This window comes from Poromitra crassiceps (genome assembly GCF_964638095.1).
Source record: "Poromitra crassiceps genome assembly, chromosome: 27".
NCBI classification, from domain to species: Eukaryota; Metazoa; Chordata; class Actinopteri; order Beryciformes; family Melamphaidae; genus Poromitra; species Poromitra crassiceps.
This window is the reverse complement of record NC_139650.1, coordinates 3,468,524-3,491,966: the sequence shown is the minus strand read 5'-3', so window position 1 is coordinate 3,491,966 and position 23,443 is coordinate 3,468,524. Positions and strand designations below refer to the sequence as shown.

General features: G+C 43.1%; 3 protein-coding genes across 5 annotated transcripts; 1 reads left to right on the top strand and 2 right to left on the bottom strand.

The window, feature by feature from the left end:
• Nucleotides 1–5: 5 nt before the first annotated feature.
• On the bottom strand, nucleotides 6–4,722 carry LOC310798999 (protein S100-B-like; the record flags this gene model as incomplete). The annotated part of the gene is made up of 4 exons (XM_083661568.1): nucleotides 4,717–4,722; nucleotides 806–910; nucleotides 425–568; nucleotides 6–158 (listed from the first exon to the last, which is right to left on the bottom strand). Exons 2-4 carry the CDS (start codon nucleotides 809–811, stop codon nucleotides 6–8), a joined length of 303 nt encoding a protein of 100 aa, XP_083517694.1. The 5' UTR covers nucleotides 812–910; nucleotides 4,717–4,722.
• On the top strand, nucleotides 3,266–16,891 carry inpp1 (inositol polyphosphate-1-phosphatase). 3 transcript variants are annotated; one of them, XR_014553796.1, is made up of 7 exons: nucleotides 3,266–3,425; nucleotides 4,757–4,965; nucleotides 5,074–5,134; nucleotides 6,696–6,896; nucleotides 7,040–7,214; nucleotides 9,081–10,067; nucleotides 10,114–10,133. XR_014553796.1 is itself a non-coding variant. In XM_083661566.1 (6 exons), exons 2-6 carry the CDS (start codon nucleotides 4,762–4,764, stop codon nucleotides 9,580–9,582), a joined length of 1,143 nt encoding a protein of 380 aa, XP_083517692.1. In that variant the 5' UTR covers nucleotides 3,266–3,425; nucleotides 4,760–4,761; the 3' UTR covers nucleotides 9,583–16,891. The 3 variants fall into 3 exon arrangements, 2 of the variants coding, with proteins under 2 accessions (XP_083517692.1, XP_083517691.1); XM_083661566.1 differs by having other exon boundaries at nucleotides 4,760–4,965; nucleotides 9,081–16,891; XM_083661565.1 differs by having other exon boundaries at nucleotides 9,081–16,891.
• A 139-nt stretch (nucleotides 16,892–17,030) lies between these two features.
• On the bottom strand, nucleotides 17,031–21,993 carry dnajc14 (DnaJ (Hsp40) homolog, subfamily C, member 14; the record flags this gene model as incomplete). Its single annotated transcript, XM_083661961.1, has 6 exons — nucleotides 17,031–17,837; nucleotides 18,435–18,537; nucleotides 19,341–19,501; nucleotides 19,692–19,811; nucleotides 20,545–20,651; nucleotides 20,794–21,993. 6 exons carry the CDS (start codon nucleotides 21,991–21,993, stop codon nucleotides 17,543–17,545), a joined length of 1,986 nt encoding a protein of 661 aa, XP_083518087.1. The 3' UTR covers nucleotides 17,031–17,542.
• Between the last annotated feature and the right edge of the window lie 1,450 nt (nucleotides 21,994–23,443).

Genomic DNA, 23,443 nt, shown 5'->3' with positions numbered 1-23,443 from the left:
GGAAACTAGTGCTGATGGTGACTGGGGACGAAGAGGTCGTGGCATGCTGATGTGACCATGGCAATTAGAGCAATGAACTCCTGGAAGTCGATCTCCAGGTCTCCGTTCTGGTCCAGGTCTGCAAACAGCTCATCCAGAGTCTCGTTCTCCTGGATGTTCTGTTCGGCATAAGTGGAACATTTCAAGCCAATGAGCCACTTTATACACTGCACACGTTTGTGTTACTTGTCAACACATGTTAATATATTAACATGTGTTGTAAGTGGTAACTGTAGTTACAACACGTGTTAATAGTTACAACGCATGTTAATAGTGTAAAAGTATTGACACATACTGTTTGTGAGCGCATATGAGTCCATGTAAGATCCCATGAGCATGCCATTATTATTATTTTGACACATTCAGATCCACAACTTCGACCTACCATTATGAAGTGATTCATCTCGTCGTTGATAAGATCTTTCAGCTCTGCTTTCTTCAGCTTGCACTTGTTCCCGGAGTATTTGTGGAACACGTGGATGATGGTGACCATAGCCCTCTCTAGGTCTGACATGCTTTGCTCCGACTTCTGTAACAAACATGGCTATTTTAGTCCTTCCAATCAATTCCAAATGTATGATCAAATTGTTTAGCTTTATTTTCTTAAATCACAATTGCAATGTACATGTCCGGCAGGCGTGTACTATCAGGTTATGGCAAAGATCAAAACGAAGAATTGTCTAAAAATAGATTTTCAACCACGTATCACGTATACCCACAATAAAAATACATGCAGTTATTATCATACAACAGTGAGTTTTTTTACCTGCATCTTGGAGAAACTCTTCTTTCTGGTGTGCGATGTGTCTGAGAGGACGGAGTAACTGAGACTGATGAGACTCTGGCAGAATGCTGACTGCCTCGCCCAGTACTGTTAACATTAAAGCTATATTGATCAACCACATGTGGTTCTTCATTCTCCATCCACTGCTGCTTAATGCATCCCCCCCCCAATGCCTAATGGATACTAGTGGTCAAGGGCTTGACTAAAAACCATTTGCTCCTCAAATGTGTCATTTGACTGCGATCAAGTTTCTCCATTTCCCCCGTTTTGTTTGTGAATGAATGGATTTTGTCCCATTTAATGCGGAAGGCAGACGCAAATTCCCATTATTGTTGAGGATATGACAGCGACTGTGTGAGACTGAGGTTTGCCCCAAATGCACTTTCCTCACTAACGCTGAGCCATGATGCAACCTCTGTTTTCCATTAGTTTGCATAATTGCAATCTGAGATTATGCAGAACAGAGGAAGTGAGGTTGCTATGTCAACTTGTGCTGCACCATTCTGGATGGAATGTGAATCACGATTTTCTTTCTCTGAATTGAGATCATGGTTCTCTCACGATCCCCCCCCCCCCCCCCTTCCCAGCGTTTAATGCACTCATTTAGCCTACCTGATATGAAATACAAAGCATAAGCTTTTGATTTTTCAAGTGTGGCTCCGCTGTTAAAAGCAAAGAGCTTTAAATGATTTTAAACCCTTATGGTTATAATATAGCAGCAGAGCAGCCACTGCTCACTCAAACACAATATCAGCCATAAATAGTATGACTGACCAATACATGAAAACTACACCAAACGCTGTGCACTGCAGAGGAGAGGGCTCCTTAGTGATTTTTAGAACATTACCAAAGCATTAAACAAAATAGATGACAATAACATAACAGTCTGAATATAGTGTCTCTTTCATTGTCTTGATTTTACATTTTATTTATTTTGTTTACTGTAGTTGTGAAATTTTAATCTTACAATGATTCACATGTGTATGTATGTATGTATGTATGTATATATATATATATATATATATATATATATATATATATATATATATATATATATATATATATATATATATATATTCAAGTAACAAAGTGTGCAGTTGCAGTTCTCAACACTTTATTGTTTTGTGGACTGATGACCTTATGAGTGCATCTCTACTCAGTTTCATCCATCTAGTACTCAATATTTTCTCTTCATTACAGGACAGGGAGGATTATCAACACTATCTCATCTCTGTATATCGATTTTTAATTAGTATTCTACCTAAATGTATTTGTGTTGACTAGCTTTGAATTGTATCTTCATGTATTTTTATATCAATTAAATTGATGTAATTTAATGTTTATGTAATATGTTATGTACAATGTAATATGTTATGTACACTATCAAGTGTGGACCTCAGGAAGATTAGCTGCCATGGCTCATGTGGTCATGGTGGAAGCCTTCTTTTGAGCACAAAATTACCATCAACATTTTAGTTAAAGTAATTCTACATCATGTCTGTTCTTTGCTGAGCAGTAGCTATCTACTCAATCAAATTTAGAAAAATATAGGAATTATGTTTGTTTAAAAAATAAAAAAGCCAAAGAACTTACATTGATAAGAAGTGACATGCAAAATATATCAGCGCACAGCAAATCCGCCATCTTGGCCTGAAGGAGACACCTATGATTGGCTGTCATGGTTATGTGCTGTTGTCCCATTGGCCAAGGAGGCATTTTTTCAGGCCAAAATTAGTGTCGACTGCCTTAGTTGCATTTTCTCACAAAACTCCTACAACTACAATCCTCTTCTACCGGGGTGGCTGATATTTGCACTTTTACGAAAATATTTTGAGTGGGTGGCTTTCAAAACCAACAACTACGTGGGTTTGTCGGGACTACACGGAATGTGTGTCCCCTTGTCTTTACCTTATACATTCAACCTAAACCGTAACCTCGCGTCACCAGGCTCTTCTCGGCGAGAAAGAGCCTGGCTCCCGCCCACAATTGATTTTGTCACCCTACTGGTTCCCGCCTAGAGCCCGCCCTAGACCGGATGGCAGCGTTTCTAGCTCGTCAACTTTCACGTTAACTTGACAATTTGACCCAAGTATCAGAATCCTCTTTCACCGTTTTGACCGGTGTGTCAGGCGGTGGTGGCGGAGATGCCATATTGCATAAACGTTTTGTTTTATGTAACGCTAGCTTTGTTTTGATCAGACTCTAGTTTAGGTAACATCACCGCGTCAAGCTAACGGCAACAAAGACGTTGTTAGGCGCATTGCCATCCGGTGTTAATTCTGGGTCCGGGGTTTACGCCCCCATGACAAAAAGCGGGGTGGAAGGTGCCCAGACTACCTGACTCAACCTTGTATTTGTCAGCCTTGATCTGCGTCCGCCCCATTGAGAGAAATAAAAAGGTCCGCCCTTCCGTATCATGATGATGGCGTCATGAAACCAAGAGCAGGCAGATTCCAGATTCCACTGCTTTACTTTACCGTCAACTGGCCCAGATGATCTGCATTTGGTCACTTCAGAAAATAAAACACAGCTTCTGAGAGGAACACAGGCGGACGGTGGCGTGGAAAGGACATAAGCAGCGCAGCGTGTAGCTTAGCTTTAGGTAAGGCTCACACTTCTCTTCTTACCTAGTGCTTCACTGCTTTGCTGTTTTCACAAAATTAACCCATGGACCCTCCCTGTTCATTGGGACATTATAATCAGCATCAGTCAGCAAGGCGTTAGAAGTCAGGACAACTAGGTTGGCTAATGTTATTTACATTTCATGGAGGCCTGTGTCATCCCCAGAACATTTTAAAACTGACACTCAATAGTGATTAAATAGTGACATTATATAGTGCTTTATGGATATAGCGTTATATTGTTTAATCTCTTATGGTATCGTTGCAATACAATACCCCGGCTAGAATGACCTAGTTTCTGTGTGTGTGTGTGTGTGTGTGTCCTGTATTCTTGCACCAACCACACCAGGTAAATTTCCTTGTATATACATGCATACATCTATATAAAAGGGGCAAGTAGGCAATCTCTGTTCCGTTGGTTTAACTTTTTGTCCCACTGATGATGTCATAGTGATGTCATGAGAGCAAAATCATCTTATGACTGATAATGTCATAAGACCAAACCATCTTATGACATCACTGATGATGTTATAGGCACTGATATTGTGGTTTTTGGTTACACTTGTGATCATCAGTGATGTCATAAGAGCAAAACCATCTCATGACATCACTGATGATGTCATAGGCACTGATGTAAACTTAAGGGCAATAACATTTTGTGAGCAACACACCCGTGACCCATGCGCGCCAATAGAGCAGGCGAGGCCACGCAGCAGCTGAGCTGCAGGGCCAGCTCGGTGAGTTGGCGTGGAATCGAGCGCGTGAGATGCCTAGTACACATACATACATATATGCCTTTTTCACAGCAACCGTTTTGAGGGGGTAAAGCACGAAGTAAAGCAGATGTATCCAATAACATTAATGAGGGCCCTGGCTCTGGAACACCGAAATGGATTATGGAATCATCATTAATGGCATTGGTTACACCTGCTTTCCGTCCTGTTTTACCACCTCAAAACGGTTGCTGTGACAGTGCTTTGGAGGGATTGAAGACTGCAAATCTGTGTCAGGCGCCCCTTTGTCTTTAGCAGAGAGACAATGCTGTACTTTACACGCAAAGACTCAAAGCCACATCCCTCCTCAGTCTTTTTTCACAAACGCCCTATTTCCCTTTTGAGGCTATAATTAGCCAAGTCTCTGAAACTGTGACCTGTCACCTCTCTCCCCTCCCCCCCTCCCTCTCACTCACACACACACCTCTCTCTCTTCTCTCCTCTCTCGCTCCGTCTCACACACATCTGTTGCCCCCCCCCCCCCCCCCCCCCTCCTCACTGTTTTGAGAAAAGTCTGTGTTCCTCTCTCTTGGTTGTAGTAGGCATGGCTGATCTGCTGAGGCTGTTGCTGCGGGTGGCAGAGAAGGCAGCGACTGTGGCGCGGGTGTGCAGGCAGGAGCCTCTGCTCTTCCAGCTGCTCGTGCAGGAGAAGACCGGGGACGACAAAAACAAGAAGTTCGTCCAGGACTTCAAGACTCTGGCTGACGTGGTGATCCAGGAGATGATCCGCCACGATGTGGGAGCTCAGGTAGGTCGAACTAACAAGGAGGAGTTCGTGGCTTGGTAGAGCATATTATTGTGTAATTTCTCTGCCGATAATGCTAGATAACATCTTCTGCTCTTCTCGTTTGTCCAGTTCCCTGAGATGATTGGCTTCATACACGGAGAGGAGTCCAACAAGTTTGAAAACGGGCTTGGTATGGGCTCTATATGTATTTGGGCAGCAAAGCAATGCTAGCTGGTGTCTCTCCGTACTCTCCTTACGCTGGATGTGACCTACATGCTTTAATTTGAGGTCATGGGTCATTATGCACAGCCACAGTATTTGGATAGGTTAGGATTATACTCATTCGCTGAAGTAGTCCTCTCTAGTTTGTAGGGGTGGGGGAAAAAATCGATTCACCTAAGTATCGCGATTTTTAATGTCACGATTTTTTGGATCGATCTTTTATTCCAGAATCGATAATCGCAAATTTAATTTTTTTTTTTTTTTTTTTTGGGTGCTTGCAGTCAGGCCACTCACTGAACAGCAGGCCAGGCGCCGCCTACTGGTTTACTAGTGGTTTTATTACTTTATTAGTTAGTCTGAAGTAATAATTACACCTCAGGGTTAAAGTGGGTGCATCTCATTGTAAAATTGGACTTCAAATGGCCCAAATCTGGCTTCAAACGGCCCAAATTTCACGCGCGTTGGCCCATATCGGCCTGGCCTGCTTGGTATCTAATGCCCGGCCTGAATTATGATCCCAGTCCGCCCCTGTTTTTAACTATATCGCCCAGCCCTACTCATGATATATAATATACAGTCTCTAGTGTATGATTCAACTTTTCCCATGTTCTAATCTAGTGTAAAAAAGCAAACAAACTGAAAAAAGAAAAGAAAAAAATAAACAAAAATCGCAATAAATCGTAATATCGAATCGCAATAATCGTAGAATCGCAATACTTAAGAATCGCAATATAAATCGAATCGGCACCCAAGAATCGTGATAGTATCGAATCGGGAGATAAGTGAATCGCCACAGCCCTACTAGTTTGTAATCAAATATTCCTACTAATGACTTCTAGATAGACTGAAACACAACCACCGCCAGGCTTTTACCATCTTATTTTCGCAGCATGTAAGCAAGAGTCAAAGTTATCAATCTAGCTTGAAATCCCCATGCTCCTGCAGCAGTTTCACAATCGGTTACGTACAATTTCTAAACTCAAGCCGTTTTTCCTCGCTAAAGATTCTTCTATAGGAAAGTAAGAAAGGAGAAAACTAATTGCTGAAGTCATACCTCCCACTCTTGAAGCTGTGCAGCAGACGCACAATGTTTTAACTCTGGATCGATGATCACCATTTCCCATTAAGAATTTGCGATTACAACAATACTTTATTACTGAATGTTAAACTTTAGAGCCTTAAGTCTTCCAAAAAGGTTTGAATTGAAATGTGTGGCCTGTACACTAGAATAGCTGTAGTTGTTTAACTCTTCATCAGATATGGCTGAAAATTGCCTTGAACAAGAGCTAAAGATTTGCACTTTAACTTTAACCTTCTTGTCATGGTGTCATTTGACCTCCAAGATAATAAGAATATATATACACATTGTAGAAAACATCTAACAACAAGTCATCTACGCTCTGTCGCAAATATGCAAAATCGAATGAAGACACGATGCCTGCTTCTCTCTCTCTCTCTCTCTTTCTCTCTCTCTCTCTCTCTCTCTCTCTCTCTCTCTCTCTCTCTCTCTCTCTCTCTCTGTCACCCAGGAGAGAGTGTGACGGTCACAGTGTGTGCGACAGAGGAGCAGACCGCTGCGCTGTTGGCCTCAGTGTTGGACGGCGACAACACGGCCGCATCTCTCCTGGCTCGAGCCATTCACCAAGACCCCGCCAGCGTGGAGACGGGCACCGAGGCTCTGAGCGTGCCCCTCAGCCCCTCGCAGCTCGCCATCTGGATCGACCCCATAGGTAAAAGGCTCCTCATCCTCCTCTCAGCGACAACGGGTTTGATGCCATTCCGGCACACCGTGGGGTCCAGCAGCATTGAATATCAGTGTCAGACCTCATTTGGAAATGCATTTGTCTCTGTCTGTTTTTAAAAAAAAATGAAGATGCCACCAGCCAGTACATTGACGGTCGCGAGGAGGTGTTGGAGGAGGGTCACCTGTCTCCGTCCGGTCTGCACTGTGCTCTGGTTCTGATCGGGGTTTACCTCCGCAGCACGGGAGAGCCGGTCATGGGCGTCATCAACCAGCCGTTCAACTACAAAGATCCAGCAGGCGGCGGGTGAGTCATTCAGATTCAGATCACTCTATTGTCTATCAAATTTGCATAAGATGGAAATTTGTCTTTGGGAACTTGCATAAACACACATCATCATCATCATCATCATACACTGGCATGAAAGACATAAAAGTGACAGCGATGCAATATACAGTATACACAGTATATTGGGTTAAAAAGGGGTTTTAAAGTGGCGAGTGGCAATGGCAGCGATAGTGATTTCAGCACAGGTAATAAATACATGGTGTATATGAAGTGGTGATAGTAATAATAATAATAATAATGTACATGAAATAATTCAGTTTGCAGAGGGCTGTAGAGAGCCACCTTAAAAACGTAAGAGGTAGACAATGAAACATGTGACATTTCATCTGTGACTGCATTCTAGGGCTGCAACAACTAATCGATTAAATCGATTAAAATCGATTATTAAATTCGTTGGCAACGAATTTGATTATCGATTCGTTGCCTTTTTGGCAAAAAAAAAAAAAAAATTCATATTTCATTTGAGTTAAATTCAGATTATTGAAACTGGATTAGCCTGACCAGTGGAAGTGCGAAGAAGTGGTGTGAAGTGAAGTGAAGTGGTGAAGGGCTAAAGGAAGTAGGCAGTGAAGGAGAGAGGAAGTGAAGTGGTGAAGGGCTAAAGGAAGTAGGCAGTGAAGGAGAGAGGAAGTGAAGTGGTGAAGGGCTAAAGGAAGTAGGCAGTGAAGGAGAGAGGAAGTGAAGTGGTGAAGGGCTAAAGGAAGTAGGCAGTGAAGGAGAGAGGAAGTGAAGTGGTGAAGGGCTAAAGGAAGTAGGCAGTGAAGGAGAGAGGAAGTGAAGTGGTGAAGGGCTAAAGGAAGTAGGCAGTGAAGGAGAGAGGAAGTGAAGTGGTGAAGGGCTAAAGGAAGTAGGCAGTGAAGGAGAGAGGAAGTGAAGTGGTGTTGGTGAAGTGTTCATGTTCTTGAGTAAATAAAAACAGTTTTCTACAATTTAACTTGGTTGTGGTTTCCCCCTTTTTGTATGCAAGTTTGAAGTGTTCCAATATAAACCACTAATGAATACAGTATAAACAAGAATGTTTTGATGCAGACTTATGTTGCAGGGACTACTAGAATCATCGTAATGTTGGAATTGTATGCATCAAAGGGTTAAATCGAGCATTTCTGCGCGATTTCAATATATCCGATTAATCGACAACTAACCCTACCGATTAATCGATTATCAAAATAATCGTTAGTTGCAGCCCTACTGCATTCATTATGCAACTTCATAGGACTTTTGTTTTGTTTTCCAAATCGTCTCATAAACCTTTATAAGTCCTTCATATCAAATAGTTTAAGTAGCTCAAAGGACATACAGTATGCATAAAGCATATGTACCTGCCTCCAGGTTTGATGTCGTATTACTGTCTTAATCATGCCAAAGTGTTTTGCAGTGAGCTTCCCTACATTAGTCTTGAAGCTAATTTCAGGTACTTCTGAATAATAATAACTTTCTGACTGGTATTTTGGTAAAAATCCTATATATTCTGTCACTGGTAAGCTAGATGCCATCATGCCAGCAAAGCTTGTTGCATATTTAGTTAATCCTTTCACGTTGAATCAATATTCATCATTGTCAAAAAAATATATATATTTAAATGCAAACAATATATTTTTTATCGGTATTGGCTATGTCAGAATTCAGCTGTGCTAAAGTAAAGAAGCAGTGAGTTTTCTCTCTCCAATGCTTTGCTGTAACTCAACTGAAGGGCAGATAAGGAGAAAAGGGAGGAGAAGAGGAAGAAGAAGAAGAAGGAACTTTACAGTTTACAGGAAACGAATCTGAAAATGTCGTACTCAGCTCACCACTGATTTCCATTTGCGTTCATGTTGCCCAACACAGCTGGACAGGGAAGCATTTCTGGGGCGTGTCGTGTGGAGGACTCAACTCCTGCTCCGTCTCCCGGCCCCAACAACAGAGAGCTGCCACCACAGGGCTGTCGGCGGTGCTGAGCTGCAGCGAGAAGCAGGTGGTGAAGGAGGCCCTGGCCCCGCTGTGTGGTGGCCCGGGCAAGCTGACGTACGCCTCGGGAGCCGGCTACAAGATCCTGTGCGTCATCCAGGGCCTGGCCGACGTCTACGTCCTCTCAGAGGGGAGCACCTTCAAGTGGGACTCCTGCGCCCCTCACGCCCTGCTCCGGGCCCTCGGAGGCGGCGTGGTGGACCTAAGCGAGTGCCTGCAGTCCGGCGCCGGGACAGACGGTCACCGGGCACAACTGGTCTATCACCAGCCACACACCCAGAGTCAAGGGGCGGACCGCTGGGCCAACCAGGGCGGCCTGGTGGCCTATCTGGACTGTACACTGCTCCACTCAGTTATAGAGGGACTGAAAGGCAAACTCTAGTTGAAGAGGGGAGGGGGGGGTATACGCCTTTTTCACAGCAGCCATTTTGTGTCTAAAAGGCAGGAAGTAACACAGGTGCAAGCAAAACGTCAATGAGGGCCCCCAGCTGCTGAACACCAAATGGATTGGAAGTTGGAAACCCTCATTAATGTTCTGCTTGCACCGGGTTACTTCCCGCCTTTTAGACACAAAATGGCTGCTGTGAAAAGGGTCCGTTGGCACAGGCTGAAGTAGCTAGTGTTACTTATATCATACGATAATCTTCATATTTTCTATTTTAGGGGAAGGAGAGTTGGAGAGCGGTTGAGTTGAGGTATTTCTTATTGTGGACAATGCCGTTCCATTTTGATCATAGATATATATATGCAAATGTAAATATGAGAAAGATAAACATCAGACCAGGGGCCTGTCTCATGAAGCCAGATCAGTGGGTTAGCGAGATAACTCGAGGCCTTACCTGGCACGGTGGCTCACTTTATAGCGAGGTTACATCACCATGGTAACTGGCATGGTGGCTCACTTTATAGCGAGGTACATCACCATGGTAACTGAGGCTGCACAGCTAACCTGCAAGTTAAGTTCAGGCTATCCGATCCAAACGTATAAAAAGCCACTCCTAGGGGATCCTGTGGGCCTGGGTACACAGGACCAAACTTTTTCTCTTTCTCTGATAAGTGATTAGATCAGATAGAATACATGTTTGTAGCATACATGATACATGTACATACAGAATACATGTTGGCTATAAAAGAGGGATTCTATCAAATAGCAGGAAACGTACCTGCCTTAATGACAGCACAGTGATAAGCCCATTTATTGATGCATTACAACATCTGCAGTTTCCCTCCAGCAAGCCTCTCGTCTCAGCAGCAGCAGTGTGACTTTTCACGGTCACAATGTTCTATTGCTCGTTGTCAAATCTCATTGCATTGCTCAATTTGTTGTCCTTGATGGGAACATAAATGTTAATAATTTACTTTTCCCCCCACGTGTGTCCCACTTTTACAGTCGGCAGCATGTTAACATAACCAGAACCACACACAACTGTTCATAGTCTAGTTGCTTTTATCGTTTTATTTTTTTATCGTGTTTCATTTGATTTGATATCCTGTATATGTGCTTGTATACCGTTTCATTTCCCCCGCTGAATCATTTTACTTTTGCTCCAGGGTGACTTAATAGTTTCATCTTATCCTAATATTGCCGTGGAGTTGTCCATGTTGTTACAAGTATAGTGCAGGAATCCTCCTCGGTTGGTTTTGTGCAGCCCGCCATCGCAGAGACACCCTGACTACGTTGAGTGCTTTGTGACACAGACCCATGGCCCAGATAATATTTGCAAATCCTGTAGTTTTCTTTGTTGTTGCCTATATTACCAGATGGGGCTTTCCACATTATTTGAGTCCATTTTATTATAGATTTGTGAGAGCAGCTGTGGTGAACGTCACCCATCTGGTCGACTCCTCCACACAGGTTAAGACAAACAAAGATGTATTTGTGAGTACTACTTAACCCAGGGCTGGTAAACATTTATTAAAACAATGCTACGCTTTGTAAGAGTTTAGTTTCTGGCCGGCCTACATAAAGGAAGGATATCAGTAGTGAGAAGGAAGTGGAACACTCACTGCTGGACAGCTGAGGCTTGCCTCACTGCCAGAGATAAGGCAATGGTATTGACCTTTTTCACAGCAACCATTTTGTGTCTAAAAGGCAGGAAGTAACACAGGTGCAAGCAAAATATTAATGCGGGTTTCCAAGTTCCAATCCATTTCAGTGTTCCAGTGCCGGGGCCTCCGTTAATGTTTTGGGTGCACCTGTGTTACTTCCTGCCTTTTAGACACAAAATGTCTTCTGTGAAAAAGGCTAATGACTGCTTTGTTTGGACCGGTCTGAAGGAGTGAAACCACAAGTGTCTCCCCTCTAAATGAACTTAACCTCTAGGGGGCGGTACAAATGAGGTGAGTGAATAAGAAATCAACCATTGTCCAGAGATCTGCACCTCTCTGAAACAACTCCTTTTAAGGAGCAGCGATGGACATGCCCCGCCCTCTTTCCATGGTTAGTAAGGTCAGCGAAGGGAGGAGCCATATGAGGTAAAACATGAACTCAGAGAACTCTTTTCAGCGTGGCTTTAGTCAAATTAAACCTTCATGCAATTTGATAGAACGGGACCTAGTCAGGCTAACATGCTACATCTTATCAGGATGTGTGCTTTGTACACAGTGTGACATTACTTTCCTAGTCATTAATTCAAATGGTCTAATATAAGTATATGCATCATTAAATAGCAGAGAAATCATCCCTTGTGTGTACTGAGCAAAAAATAAAACGACCAAAGTTGTGCATATAGGAAATCACCTTTATTTTGAAAACCAGAGTAAGCGAGGGAAAGAAACCCAACGGTGAACTTTTTAAAACCGTTTGCCAACCGGGCAACTCACCCCCTATTCCCTAACAAAATGGTACATGTACTTTTAAGTGTCCTGCACATTAAACCCTGATGATTGTCAGATTTTTTTGCAATACTTCTGCATATTCTGCTCAAAGAAATCAAAACTCTGGGGGGGTGTTGGCTCTTCCACTGAGTTCATCTTCTTGGACTTGCTACCTTAATAACCAAACGGCACTGAACAAGTCAAAGCAGACATCACTGTATTCTGCCTTATAAACGTTAAAACTAGGGCTCCACAGTTTGGATGGAATTGAGGCCCAATGGAAACCCCTGGACAAACAAAGCCAACTGTAGCCAATATTACACACATCATTGAAAAAAATGAAAAATCGAATGCGCCAAATTTGAAAATGTTTTTGATTTTGAATGTCTCAAAGAAATGTGTAACTGCAGTTATGTTTGACCTCCTTTAGTATTGAGGGGCTACCACTGACACCCATTTTCATATACTGCCACTGACCAGCGACATTAATCTGAATTTAAACCTGCCCCTTCATTTGAGTCATCATAGTCCTGTAGTGGCTCTCATCTTTCATTTCACCAGAACAAATTCAATCTCTTGACTATTTTCAGTTTTAAGTTTAACTTTCTGTGAAATCCAGTTTGAGTCTGTCCATATTAAAGGGCCATTGTAGTTTAAGACTTGAATCCATGTCTGGGAAACTGGCTCTCAAACATCCAATTAGAAAATCTAACAAATCAAGAATAACATTGCAAACTTAACATCCAACTTCAAAAAGCGCAAATAATATTTTCAACAGAGGACCACCTCTTCAAGCTGATGATCCTGCAAAGTAACAAAAAAAAATAAAGGGGAGGGGGGAAAAAGCAGAGTTGTGCCAACATGGTGCATTTCAACAAACTTCAAATATAAAAAAAAATAGCCTTAATCAAATGTATTACCGCAGTTATAATCACTGTACTAAAAAATAATCTTCAGATATCAGAGTTGTAAACAATAACAGTTGGTTTTGTTAAATTCACTTTGCCTGGAATTGTAATTTATATGCAAGTACCGAAACCAGACCCAAAAATCAATGGCTCAATAAAATCTTAGTTTTGTGATTTTTCACGATTCGTTATTCGTCACACAGCAGGGAGATAAAAGTGTGAATAAGCTGTTTGCCCTTACCGAGACTTTAGTGGAGACCTTGACATTTGAATGTTGAACCCCATCCAGATGGCATGGGATGAGTAGGACCTAATCACTCAGTTGCAGTTGGTGGCTTACAGAGGTCTGCATGTGTTCATGTGAGCAGATTGTTATGGCACTATGTGGTTAGCTAAAAATGTATTTAATGTATGTCGGCAAAACCGCAAGAGATAAAAATAAGAATTTCTTCAATTCTAATCTGCTAAGAGATGTGGGTCATATTAATGAGATGGCACCCCACAAAAATGAATTCACCCCGGGTTAGAGTTTCTGTGTGTCCCCAGATAACAGCAGTCCCATGGGACATTTCAAATGGGTTAAACTTCAGGTAATATTTACAAGTACCTGACATTTTACAGTATACATGAAGGGTTTTGGTCACTACCTTTTCTTTCCCAGTGACACATCACATTGTGGGGGGTTAATTCTTATGTATTGGCACTTTATGTGTTTGCATATCTACTTAGCATTTCACATTTCAACAAGTGACAGTCACAAACTAAGTGGAATGGTAAAACAAGCTATTTTTTGGGTCATTTGAAGCTCTATAGGTCGCTCTGTGGGTCCACAAAAAGTTCCCCACCCTTTGGAGGCCACGGTTTTCAAACCCTTGGAGACTGAAATTTGGCATGGAGGTCAAGTGTGTGTGTGTGTGTGTGTGTGTGTGTGTGTGTGTGTGTGTGTGTGTGTGTGTGTGTGTGTGTGTGTGTGTAGGTGTGTTTGTGTTCATGCCAATTGGCTAAAAGGGGGGCGGTGGGGGGGATGCAGGGTGGCAGTGACAGAGTAGGGTGGGAAATTTGCATTATGTGGTCGCAGCTATTGCAAATCCATGCCAGTTTTAGGGAGTTGGACAATGCTAACGAGGGGGGGGGGGTATCTTAGCAACTTTCAGATCCCACTCTAACTATGTCCAGGTAGTTTTTTTTTTTTTTTTTTTGGTAAATTAACATAATTTACTATTTCAAAATATGCTTAAAACTCATGTGGCCGTCACATGTTCACAGTTCTTAATGTAAAGAGTGAAACATGATTTCAGTAAATCAAAACATCAAAGCCTGTCACTAGGGGGCGGCATACTGGGCTTCTTAAAGTGGTTTTCCCCAGAATGTGATGTGAGCCTGGTAAAGCAAAATAGGAGAGACCAAAAATGTCAAGGTCGCTTTCAAACTTTTGACACTGTATCCAATAAGCTTAGCATGGACACTGTATCAATAAGCTTAGCATGGACACTGTATCAATAAGCTTAGCATGGGGCTTCATATTTTTAAAAGATTACAGGGGAATGCCACTAAATTCATCAATGCTATTGCTATGGGTCTGTGGTGCATGTAGTCTGAAACTTTCCCAAGGGCACGAACCAGCATACGAGATTTGAACCTGTCTGATGTAATCATATAATTAAATAAATCTGAATTTGTCCCAGAAACTAGCAAGACAGATTTAGTGGTACGTTTTGAATTTTTAGAGCTTGTGAGTTTTAGGCCCCGTTTACACGGCAATGCTCCCTGCATAAAACGTCAAACTTTTTTTTTTGCGTTAGTGCCTTCCTTTTACACGGGAACGGCGTTCTTAGGGCGTGAAAACGCAAAAAAAGTTAAAATTCTTAATAACGCCGCCCTCACCGTTGCCGTGTTAAAGTGGTGAACCACAAATTCAGGTGACGACACAGCACGCCTTCGCCATGGAAGACAATGACAAGCATTGAAGATTTAACTATAGCCCAATACAGCCTTATGGCACAGGCCCAATGAATCGCATTGTATTCAACAAACATAACAATTTGCTAAAATCACATAATCTGTGTCAAGTGCCCGCTACTAACGTCGCACATAGCCTATTCATCACTCCCGCATTCAATAATTGAAGACAACTCACTGCCAGATGCATTTCCTCAAGTCCCAATTGTGCTGCAAAGTCTTTTTTATGGGGCTTTAGGCCTCATGGGTTTTTATTCTGTAATCCAATCAGGTGCAGTTTATTACCACTCGTGATTTCTGTCTCTATGGCGGGGAAAATTCATTAATCCTACAAAGCTAAATCAAGCCCGTTAGAAATAGACAGAATAGAGGAAGCTATGCGTTTTACCTTCAAAATAAAAGCTGTAGGCTAATTTATTAACTGGGTAAATAAAAAACAGAACTGTTTTTACCAGTAGTGAGTAGACTCACTACTGGTTAAAATTGACTTGAGTTGTCTGTGTTCTATATGTCTTCTGTGTATTTCAGATCACACACACAAAAAAACGTTGCAACATGTATCAATAAAGCTATTAGTTTATTTAATTACCATTGTTGTGAAGGTTTTAATCAGAAGTTTCAATGTTATTCTGGCTCACTTGACGCCGTTCAGAGTTTTTTGCGGCTTCAGTCTGCACGCAAATCATTATCGCAACGCCAGTGTGTCGTTTTCCGCAGAGACTGTTGTCGTCTAAACGTGGCCTTATTTTGATGTAAGCAGCTCTGAATCGGAATAAATGCACCTTTGCCATCTGCGCTAACTTGGCTCTATATTTCACACCTCGACTACGTCACAGGTTCACATCGTATTTCTCTGGTCTCTGCCTTGGGAGAGAAACGCTCATGTTCACAAACATTTATCTGTGGCTATACAAATACAAATTCTTCAACTGAGTGGTTGGCCTAATTATCCTTAACGATGAATATTATTTTAATGCGATAGATGGTTCTTTGACATGAGTGGTCTTAGAATGCAGGATTTGATTCTCTGGTAATTACCATACAGAAATCAGCATCATGCATTCTGATTTAGCAGGCTACCAGACCAAACAACCATCTGATCTACCACATTAAAACGCTGGAATTATCCCGGAAGCATTCAAAATGCACTGTTAGTGTAAAGAACTGAGTGCCGAGAATGAAAAGCACTCTGCACAAACGTAATACTATTATTACAAACTTCATTAACTGTCTCCAAAGAAATATAAATCACAGAAACCAATTTACTACAGAAGGCAACAGGTTTGAAGGGTGTGTGAATGATTTTGCTTCTGTTTGGGAAGATAACCATCACCATTTTGGCATGTTGGCTAATGTTAGCAAGCTAGCTAGCCAGCCAATACATACCAGGCTAACCTAGCATGCAATGCTGCTTAAGAAGTGCACTTTCTCCTCGTATCTCTAAATCCATCTACGTAACGCGAAACACTGCAGTATCGTAATTTTCGTGATGCTCCCTTTCAATAAACGACAAACAATTATTGCCTCCATGATCCAATTTGTTGGACTTTGTTGCGTATTGGTACATTTGCTTATGACGTTATCGGGCTCGGCTGGTTTGGATTCATTCTTGAAAAGGGGATGGGCGTGTTGCAGATCTAAAAGCAGACCCACATACTGTATCACGAGTGTGCAAGTCAAAGCAACACTGACGCAGTCAAGCAGCTCATCATCTTCCACATTACGATTGGCTTTAATCCTCTCTACAATTCTCACTGCGTCCGAACCGAATGTCTTAACAGAAATAGAACCTTATCCAAAACGACAACACAAGTGTTCAAATGCGAGTGAATAAATCGTGCATGCAATGCAGGATTTGGCAGGAAATTAAGACGGGACAATAGAGAGGCAAAGTGACCGCCTACTTCCCGCTTCAGCACTGTACCAGAGATTTTCATCTGCCATTTATTTTCCCATAGACATTTCGTAAAATGCTTATAAAAATATTTTTACTTTGTCAAACCAAACGGTTCAGATATATTTAGAAACAGGAGAGACCACATAACATTTCACTCGGACCCAAACTAGAAAAAAAAACACAAACACAAAATATTTTCTTTAAATCCGCGTTTTTTTTCTTCTTTTTTACGTTTTGGTCCGAGTGAAATGTTATGTGGTCTCTCCTGTTTCTAAATATATCTGAAACCGTTTGGTTTGACGAAGTAAAACTATTTTTATAAGCATTTTACGAAATGTCTATGGGAAAATAAATGGCGCATGAAAATCTCTGGTACAGTGCTGAAGCAGGAAGTGACGTTCCACTTTGGCTCTATACGTTTCATTACAGCATCCTGATAAGAGTTCAATGCCAAGGCTACAATCGTCTTAAAGACAACAACAAAAAAGGTGAAATGAGGTAAAGCACCGTCACTGCCACCTCTTAAAGCCTCCTTCGACACTTCAACTCAGATCACTGCTTCCTTCTCATGATCCAGACTCTCTCTGGCTGACGCCGTGTGGACGGTCAGAATGGCAGCCCTACCCACATGAATCTTCCTGAGTTCAACTCGTGAAGGGGCAGATCTTGGCACGCCCACAGGCAGGCGAGAGACAGACATGGCCATTATTTTGTGGTGTCCCTGTGTCACTATGGTTTTAAATGGAGAGGGTCAACAGATTTCACCTCTGAAAGGGCTTGCGGACCTTCTTCCTCCTCCTGGGTGGCTTGCCACCCTCTGCCCAGGTCTCGCTGGGCTCTGGACGTTGAGCTCCTGGCATGAAGAAGCCTGACTGGGCCGGGGGAGGAGTGTACGGGGGTGCTGCAGCACCAGGTGGGTGAGCGGGGGGCGGACCTGAGGGGAAGAAGCCCCCGTTGGCAGCCATGTCATTAGCAGGCCCTCCCTTGAAGATGCGGTTGAAGAAGTCCTGTAAGTCAGCAGGGTTGCTTGGCCCTGTGGCGGGCTCCGAGGGCGTCCTGAAAATTAAAGAGCTCACAATCAGAGTGGAAAGTTGAGAGAAGGTCTTTATCTTATTTCTTCTGTAAATCACTTTGTATTTTATGTAAAGGTGCTGCCTATATAAAGTTTATTTTATTGTGATTTTCTTTCCTGATTTCCGCCCATTTTCTGCCCAATTGTACTTGGCCAATTCCCCGTTGCCCCGGTCGCTACCCCCTCTGCTAGGGAGAGCCGTAGACACACACATGCTTCCTCCGATACATGTGCAGTTGCCGGCCGCTTCTTTTCACCTGATGGCGGGGAGCTTCACCGGCAGGACGTAGCACGTGGGAGGATCACGCTATTCCCACCAGTTCCCTATCACCCAGGAAAGGCGCCCCGACCGACCAGAGGCGCTAGTGCAGCGACCAGGACACATGCCCTTAATCCGGCTTCCCACCCGCAGACACGGCCAATTGGTCCAGTATGGACGCACAACCAAGCTGGAGGTAACAGGGGGGCTCGAACCTGCGACCCTCATGTTGGTAGGCAGGGAATCTACCGCTGTACTACCCCGATGCCCTTACGCTCATTTTGAAACACTTGTTTGATGCCTTCATCCTCAGGGGACTTACCTGTGTCGTGTGGAGTTGCTGTTGTTCTTGGAACCAAAGGAGATGTGATAGGGCACACGGTGTGTGTCAGGAGAAATGCCTATTCTTTGGCAACCTGCCCACTCTGAAACATGAGATCAGAACGGGTCTGTGCTTTGCAGAGAACAAATACTAACTTTTGGTCTGTCAGATCAGCCTATGAATTTGTGTAGCAGTCCTTCTTTGATGTCAACTAGGCTTTCCTTTAACTTGTCGATGTAGGCATCAAGTACATACTCTGAATTAAATTCCATCTACGTTGCCAAATTCCACAACAACAAATTCATCGATCATTGTTTAAACCTTTACATTTCAGAAAAAGGCAGCTCGCCACTGCTTTGAAGTGTATCTGAGCTAGGAGCTGGGCAACATGGCCTCAAAATAACATGTGTTTTGTGTGTGTTTCACCTCCAGCCAGCTCAGGGAAGCATGGGGCTTGATTGATGAGACTGATCATTTGCCCAGGTTAAAGTCTGTCTCGATTTTCTTTTTTATACAACATCCTAAACCAGTGATACCATGGTATTTCCATGATATTCTAATTTTTTGGAAAGGATCTGTATGTACTTAACCTAACTAACTTAACCTAACTAACTAACTATCCGGTGTGCACAACATTGTCAGACTAAACCCAAAAACCTACAATCCGCTACAGAAACATTTATATCGTTTGTTTATTAACTGGCCCCTGGCCTCCTATCATTTCACGAAAGTGGCCCCATGGCAAAGCAAGTTGAGTATCCCTGTCCTAAACCATACATTTGAATGAACAACTGATAAAATAGATGTATCGCCCAGCCCTAAGCTGAGCTCAGGTGCCATATGACATTATTATTGTTTCTGTTGGGGGAGGAAAAATAGAACAAATAAGAAAAAGCTGAAGCTCACCTGTAATATCGTAAACCTTGCCGTCCATAAAGGCAAAGTATGTAATTCGTAGACCCAACATGCTGGACTCTGCCCAGAGGTCCCCCTCCTCAGCACCATGGCAACGGTTACATTCTGCACAGAACCGAGCCTCCGCCGGCTCCCGGTCCATCTCAAACCGCCTAAAAAACACCAACAATGTTCATATTGAGCCAAGAAGACATGGGGCACTTGTGACTGTGCTATTTTACTATGCATCTTTTTTCTTTCTTTCTTTACAAAATGTACAAGTAACTTGTATTGTTTATTGAACTGATCAGAGTCAGGAAATGTTTGACATTGCAGATGAGATGTTCGGTGTGCGTGACATACTTGTGCTTGCCTTCACACTTGGTACACATCATGGTATTCATGGCTTCCTTCAGGTCATCCTGCAGTTTAGTGAGGAACTCATTCATGGACTTTGAGAGCTCACTTGCTGCCATGCGCTTCCTGTGCAGGGAAAGAGACCCGTTGCTGATGTGTTGCAACAGAGTACGCCTTCAGCAAATCAAACTGGATACAAATAGTCTTCAAAGAAAAAATAATCTTAAATCAACTTAGACCTAGACCAGGGGTCAGCAACATAGGGCACAGGTGCCACCTCTGGCACACGAAGGGTTAACCAGTGGGACGACTAGCAATAAATCCACAATTGAGCTTTTTTGTAGAAATGTTTAAATTCTTTGGCAAATGACCTATTTCACAATCACAGCCATTTGCAGTTGCGCCGCCTGTTATTTAGGATATTTAGTGTAGTGACCTGTGCTACTCTGCCTCTGATTGTTTAGCCTCCTTGCGTTCCATACATTCCAAAGCAGCAGAGAGTAGACGAAAGTGTTGGCGCGAAAGACAGACAATGTCAGGTCCTCCAGATAAAAATCCTCGCAAACTGATTGACGAGCAAATTTGAAAATCAATGGCACTTCATGTCAGAAAGGTTGCCGACCCCTATTATTTTGTAATAAATGTCACCATTGTACATATAAGTAAGTACGGTGTATAAATTCCAACAAAGGTTAAGTTTTTGAAGTCAGAAAACGATATGTAAACTAATATGCTATAATGCAGGAGAGCATTGCATCTAGACTAGAGGCACAGAGAACATTGAGAGGGAGACATCAAGGATTTCGACCAGACTGAGAGCATAACTTGGCAACTGCCATGGAAAAAGCTGGATACTCACAACTCATACTCTCTCCTGGTCTCTGGATTACTGACAATATCCCAGGCAGCTCTCAGGACTTTGAAGGCCTCTCCAGCACGTGGGTGCTTATTCTTGTCTGGATGGACCTAAGTGAGAAAGGAGAGAAGAAAGACTGTATGAGTAAAGGAGAGACACTCAGGCTGTTCAGGTGGCAAATGGTCACGCAATGAATGAGATGTTTCATTGATACATCAGGATACATTTTTCATTCTTTCTTTTTGCACACACCTGGACAGCCAGCTGCCTGTAGGCCTTCTTCAGCTCAGCTTCAGTGGCATGGACCTCTACGCCGAGCACTATGAAGGGGTCAAGCTCGTCCTCTGGTACCTGAGCCAATGCCAGCAGTCTTTCCAGCTCCTGGCCTGGCTGGCATCTCCACGCTCTGCCAGGTGACTCGGGGGTGGATGATGGTCCCTGGCTGTTGCTCCTCCTGAACCAGCGTCTGACTCTCTCCAGTAGGACGACCACCCTCTTCCAGATCCTTGAATCCTGCAAAGCTGCCCAACATCGTTTTCCCCTCTCTCCGCCGAGTCGCACGAATAAACCCTTTGCCCACTGGGACCCGAGAATGACCAAAGCACAGAAGAGTCTGAAAGAAGTTGAGACAACCATCTTTACCCACTTCGCTGACCGAACACTCTTATCAACCAGGTCTCCTCCTGTGCACTTTGTCCATTCCAGAATCCGACTAGCATCTGCCTTCATCGCAGGGACATCTGTGACTTTTGCAAGGAGATACTGCCCAAAGTTGTACAGTTTCAGCCCTCCAGTCTCCACACAAACTCCACAATGGTGTGTTAGTGTGACAATAAGCTCAATCACCATACGGATACAGGAGAGGCACCAGCAAAGAGACTCTGACAGCCTTTCCTTGAAAGCTAAGACAAGCTGGTTGCCTGTTCGCCTGCGGCCCCGGTTCTGCGCGTTGTGGTGGTGGTTACGTCTACGGGTCTGCTTGTGCCTGCCGCCACCCAACACATTACCTTTTGGAATGGAGGAAGAGGAAATGGCATTGGATGAATTTTGACCCCTCTTTCCAGTTCCAGAGTTCCTCCAACCAGACTCCCCATTCATATACTCATTTGCCACGTCGTCCTCTTCTTCATCCATAACTTCAACATGAGCTCCAGCAGATTGCTCCTCTAACCAGTCGAAAACCTCCTCAGTATCCTCTTTGGCCTCTGTAAATGCAGAATTCTCTGCTTCGCCAATGCCAGAGTCTTGTGGAGTGGCTAGGTTCGGGGTGTCCTGAGTGTTAGCTTTGAGATAGGCTGTTGGGTCCTCCTGAATTGGTTGCTCACAGTCCTCTCCAGTCCCTCTGACTTCCCACTGAGTAGGCCTGGTCACTGAAGTAGAACCACCATCAGGATTCTCCTCCTCAGTCTCTGTAATGCTATCCATCTCCTTCTCAGTCGGCACTTTTTCCATTTTCCCTCCAGTCATTTTAATTTAAGCGCTGTGAAAATGGGATTGCATGGAAGGTGATAGCCTAGATCCATACTCTGGCAACATTTCCCCAGACTCTTCATAAGGAAAGAGTGAGACTCTGGGGGGTCCTGAGGGTGGGTCTCATTGTCACCATATCAGCAGCCACTTCCAGGTGTCACAAAGGCTTTATCAAGACCCCACAGCTCACATCATTCAGGTTTTCATCTGAAAAGAAACAAATCATGTTATTACAAATACACACTACACTACCCACTCTTAACTGGGGAATTTGTAACTAGCTGAAAACACCTGAATTACATTAGGAACTGTAAAAAAAAAATATATATATATATATATACAGTATATATATACACAGTAGGGTATCGGGGCCGAAACCCTAGGCTTGCCGCCCGTGTGGCCTCGCCTGTCACTGATGCCGTCACAATGTCATAGGCTATATGATGTCACAAATGCCTATGACGTCATCAGTGATGTCATAGGCATTTGTGACATCATATAGCCTGACATCATATATATATATATATATATATATATATATATATATATATATATATATATACACACACACATACATGTACATATATAATCTACTGAAACATAATTTGCCAAGAGGTTAAATGGCCTTTAACAGACCAGCATCCAGGAGGAAATCTAAACTAAGAGAATTTAGATAAAGAACTTGGATAGTTTGATTGATAGTTAACAATGCAAATAAGTATTTCACAACAAGTCTAGAAATAAAACGGCCAAGACTCTCATGAGGAGGCCATCAAGGTGAAAATTGTGTATCTGATCAACAAACAATAAATGGAAGAAAAAATTTGAGGATGCAGTGACAAACACCTCAGATGACACACCATGAAATGGAGCTTATTTGAATCTGTATATCATCCACCATGATTGTAGTACATGGTTTGGCTCTCCATAAAAATTTGACTTGTCTGGTTTCTAGGTTTGGGGGAGCTGCTTATCAATAACACAAGTGGATTCAGTGTTGGGGTTGCCCGGGTCCAGTCCAGACCGCTGAATCCGCCCACTGTCCGAGTTGACTTGCATGCTTGTCCTAAGTGTTTTGACATGTCAATGGTTTTGACATATTGTTTTCGATTTCCAACACGATGTAAAATGATCCATGTGGAGTGAGTGTAACGAGTTGACAATTCAGATTGACATCAGGCTAGCGCCGGGGTGGATTTTTGCTAAAAGAGTTAATGGCTAGTACAACTATTGACGATTAAACCAAGTCATAAGTGTAACTTCGTTCAACTCCCAGCTACACTGTTGAACGGCCACTGTCGGGGTGAGCTAGTCTCGCTGGCAAGCCTCCTCTCCGTCTGAGGACGGGGTGAGCTCAGCAGGTTCACGACAGGTTCACTAATGTCCAGACTCCAAATATGTGTGCATCAGTCTTCCCTAATGTTCAAAAACA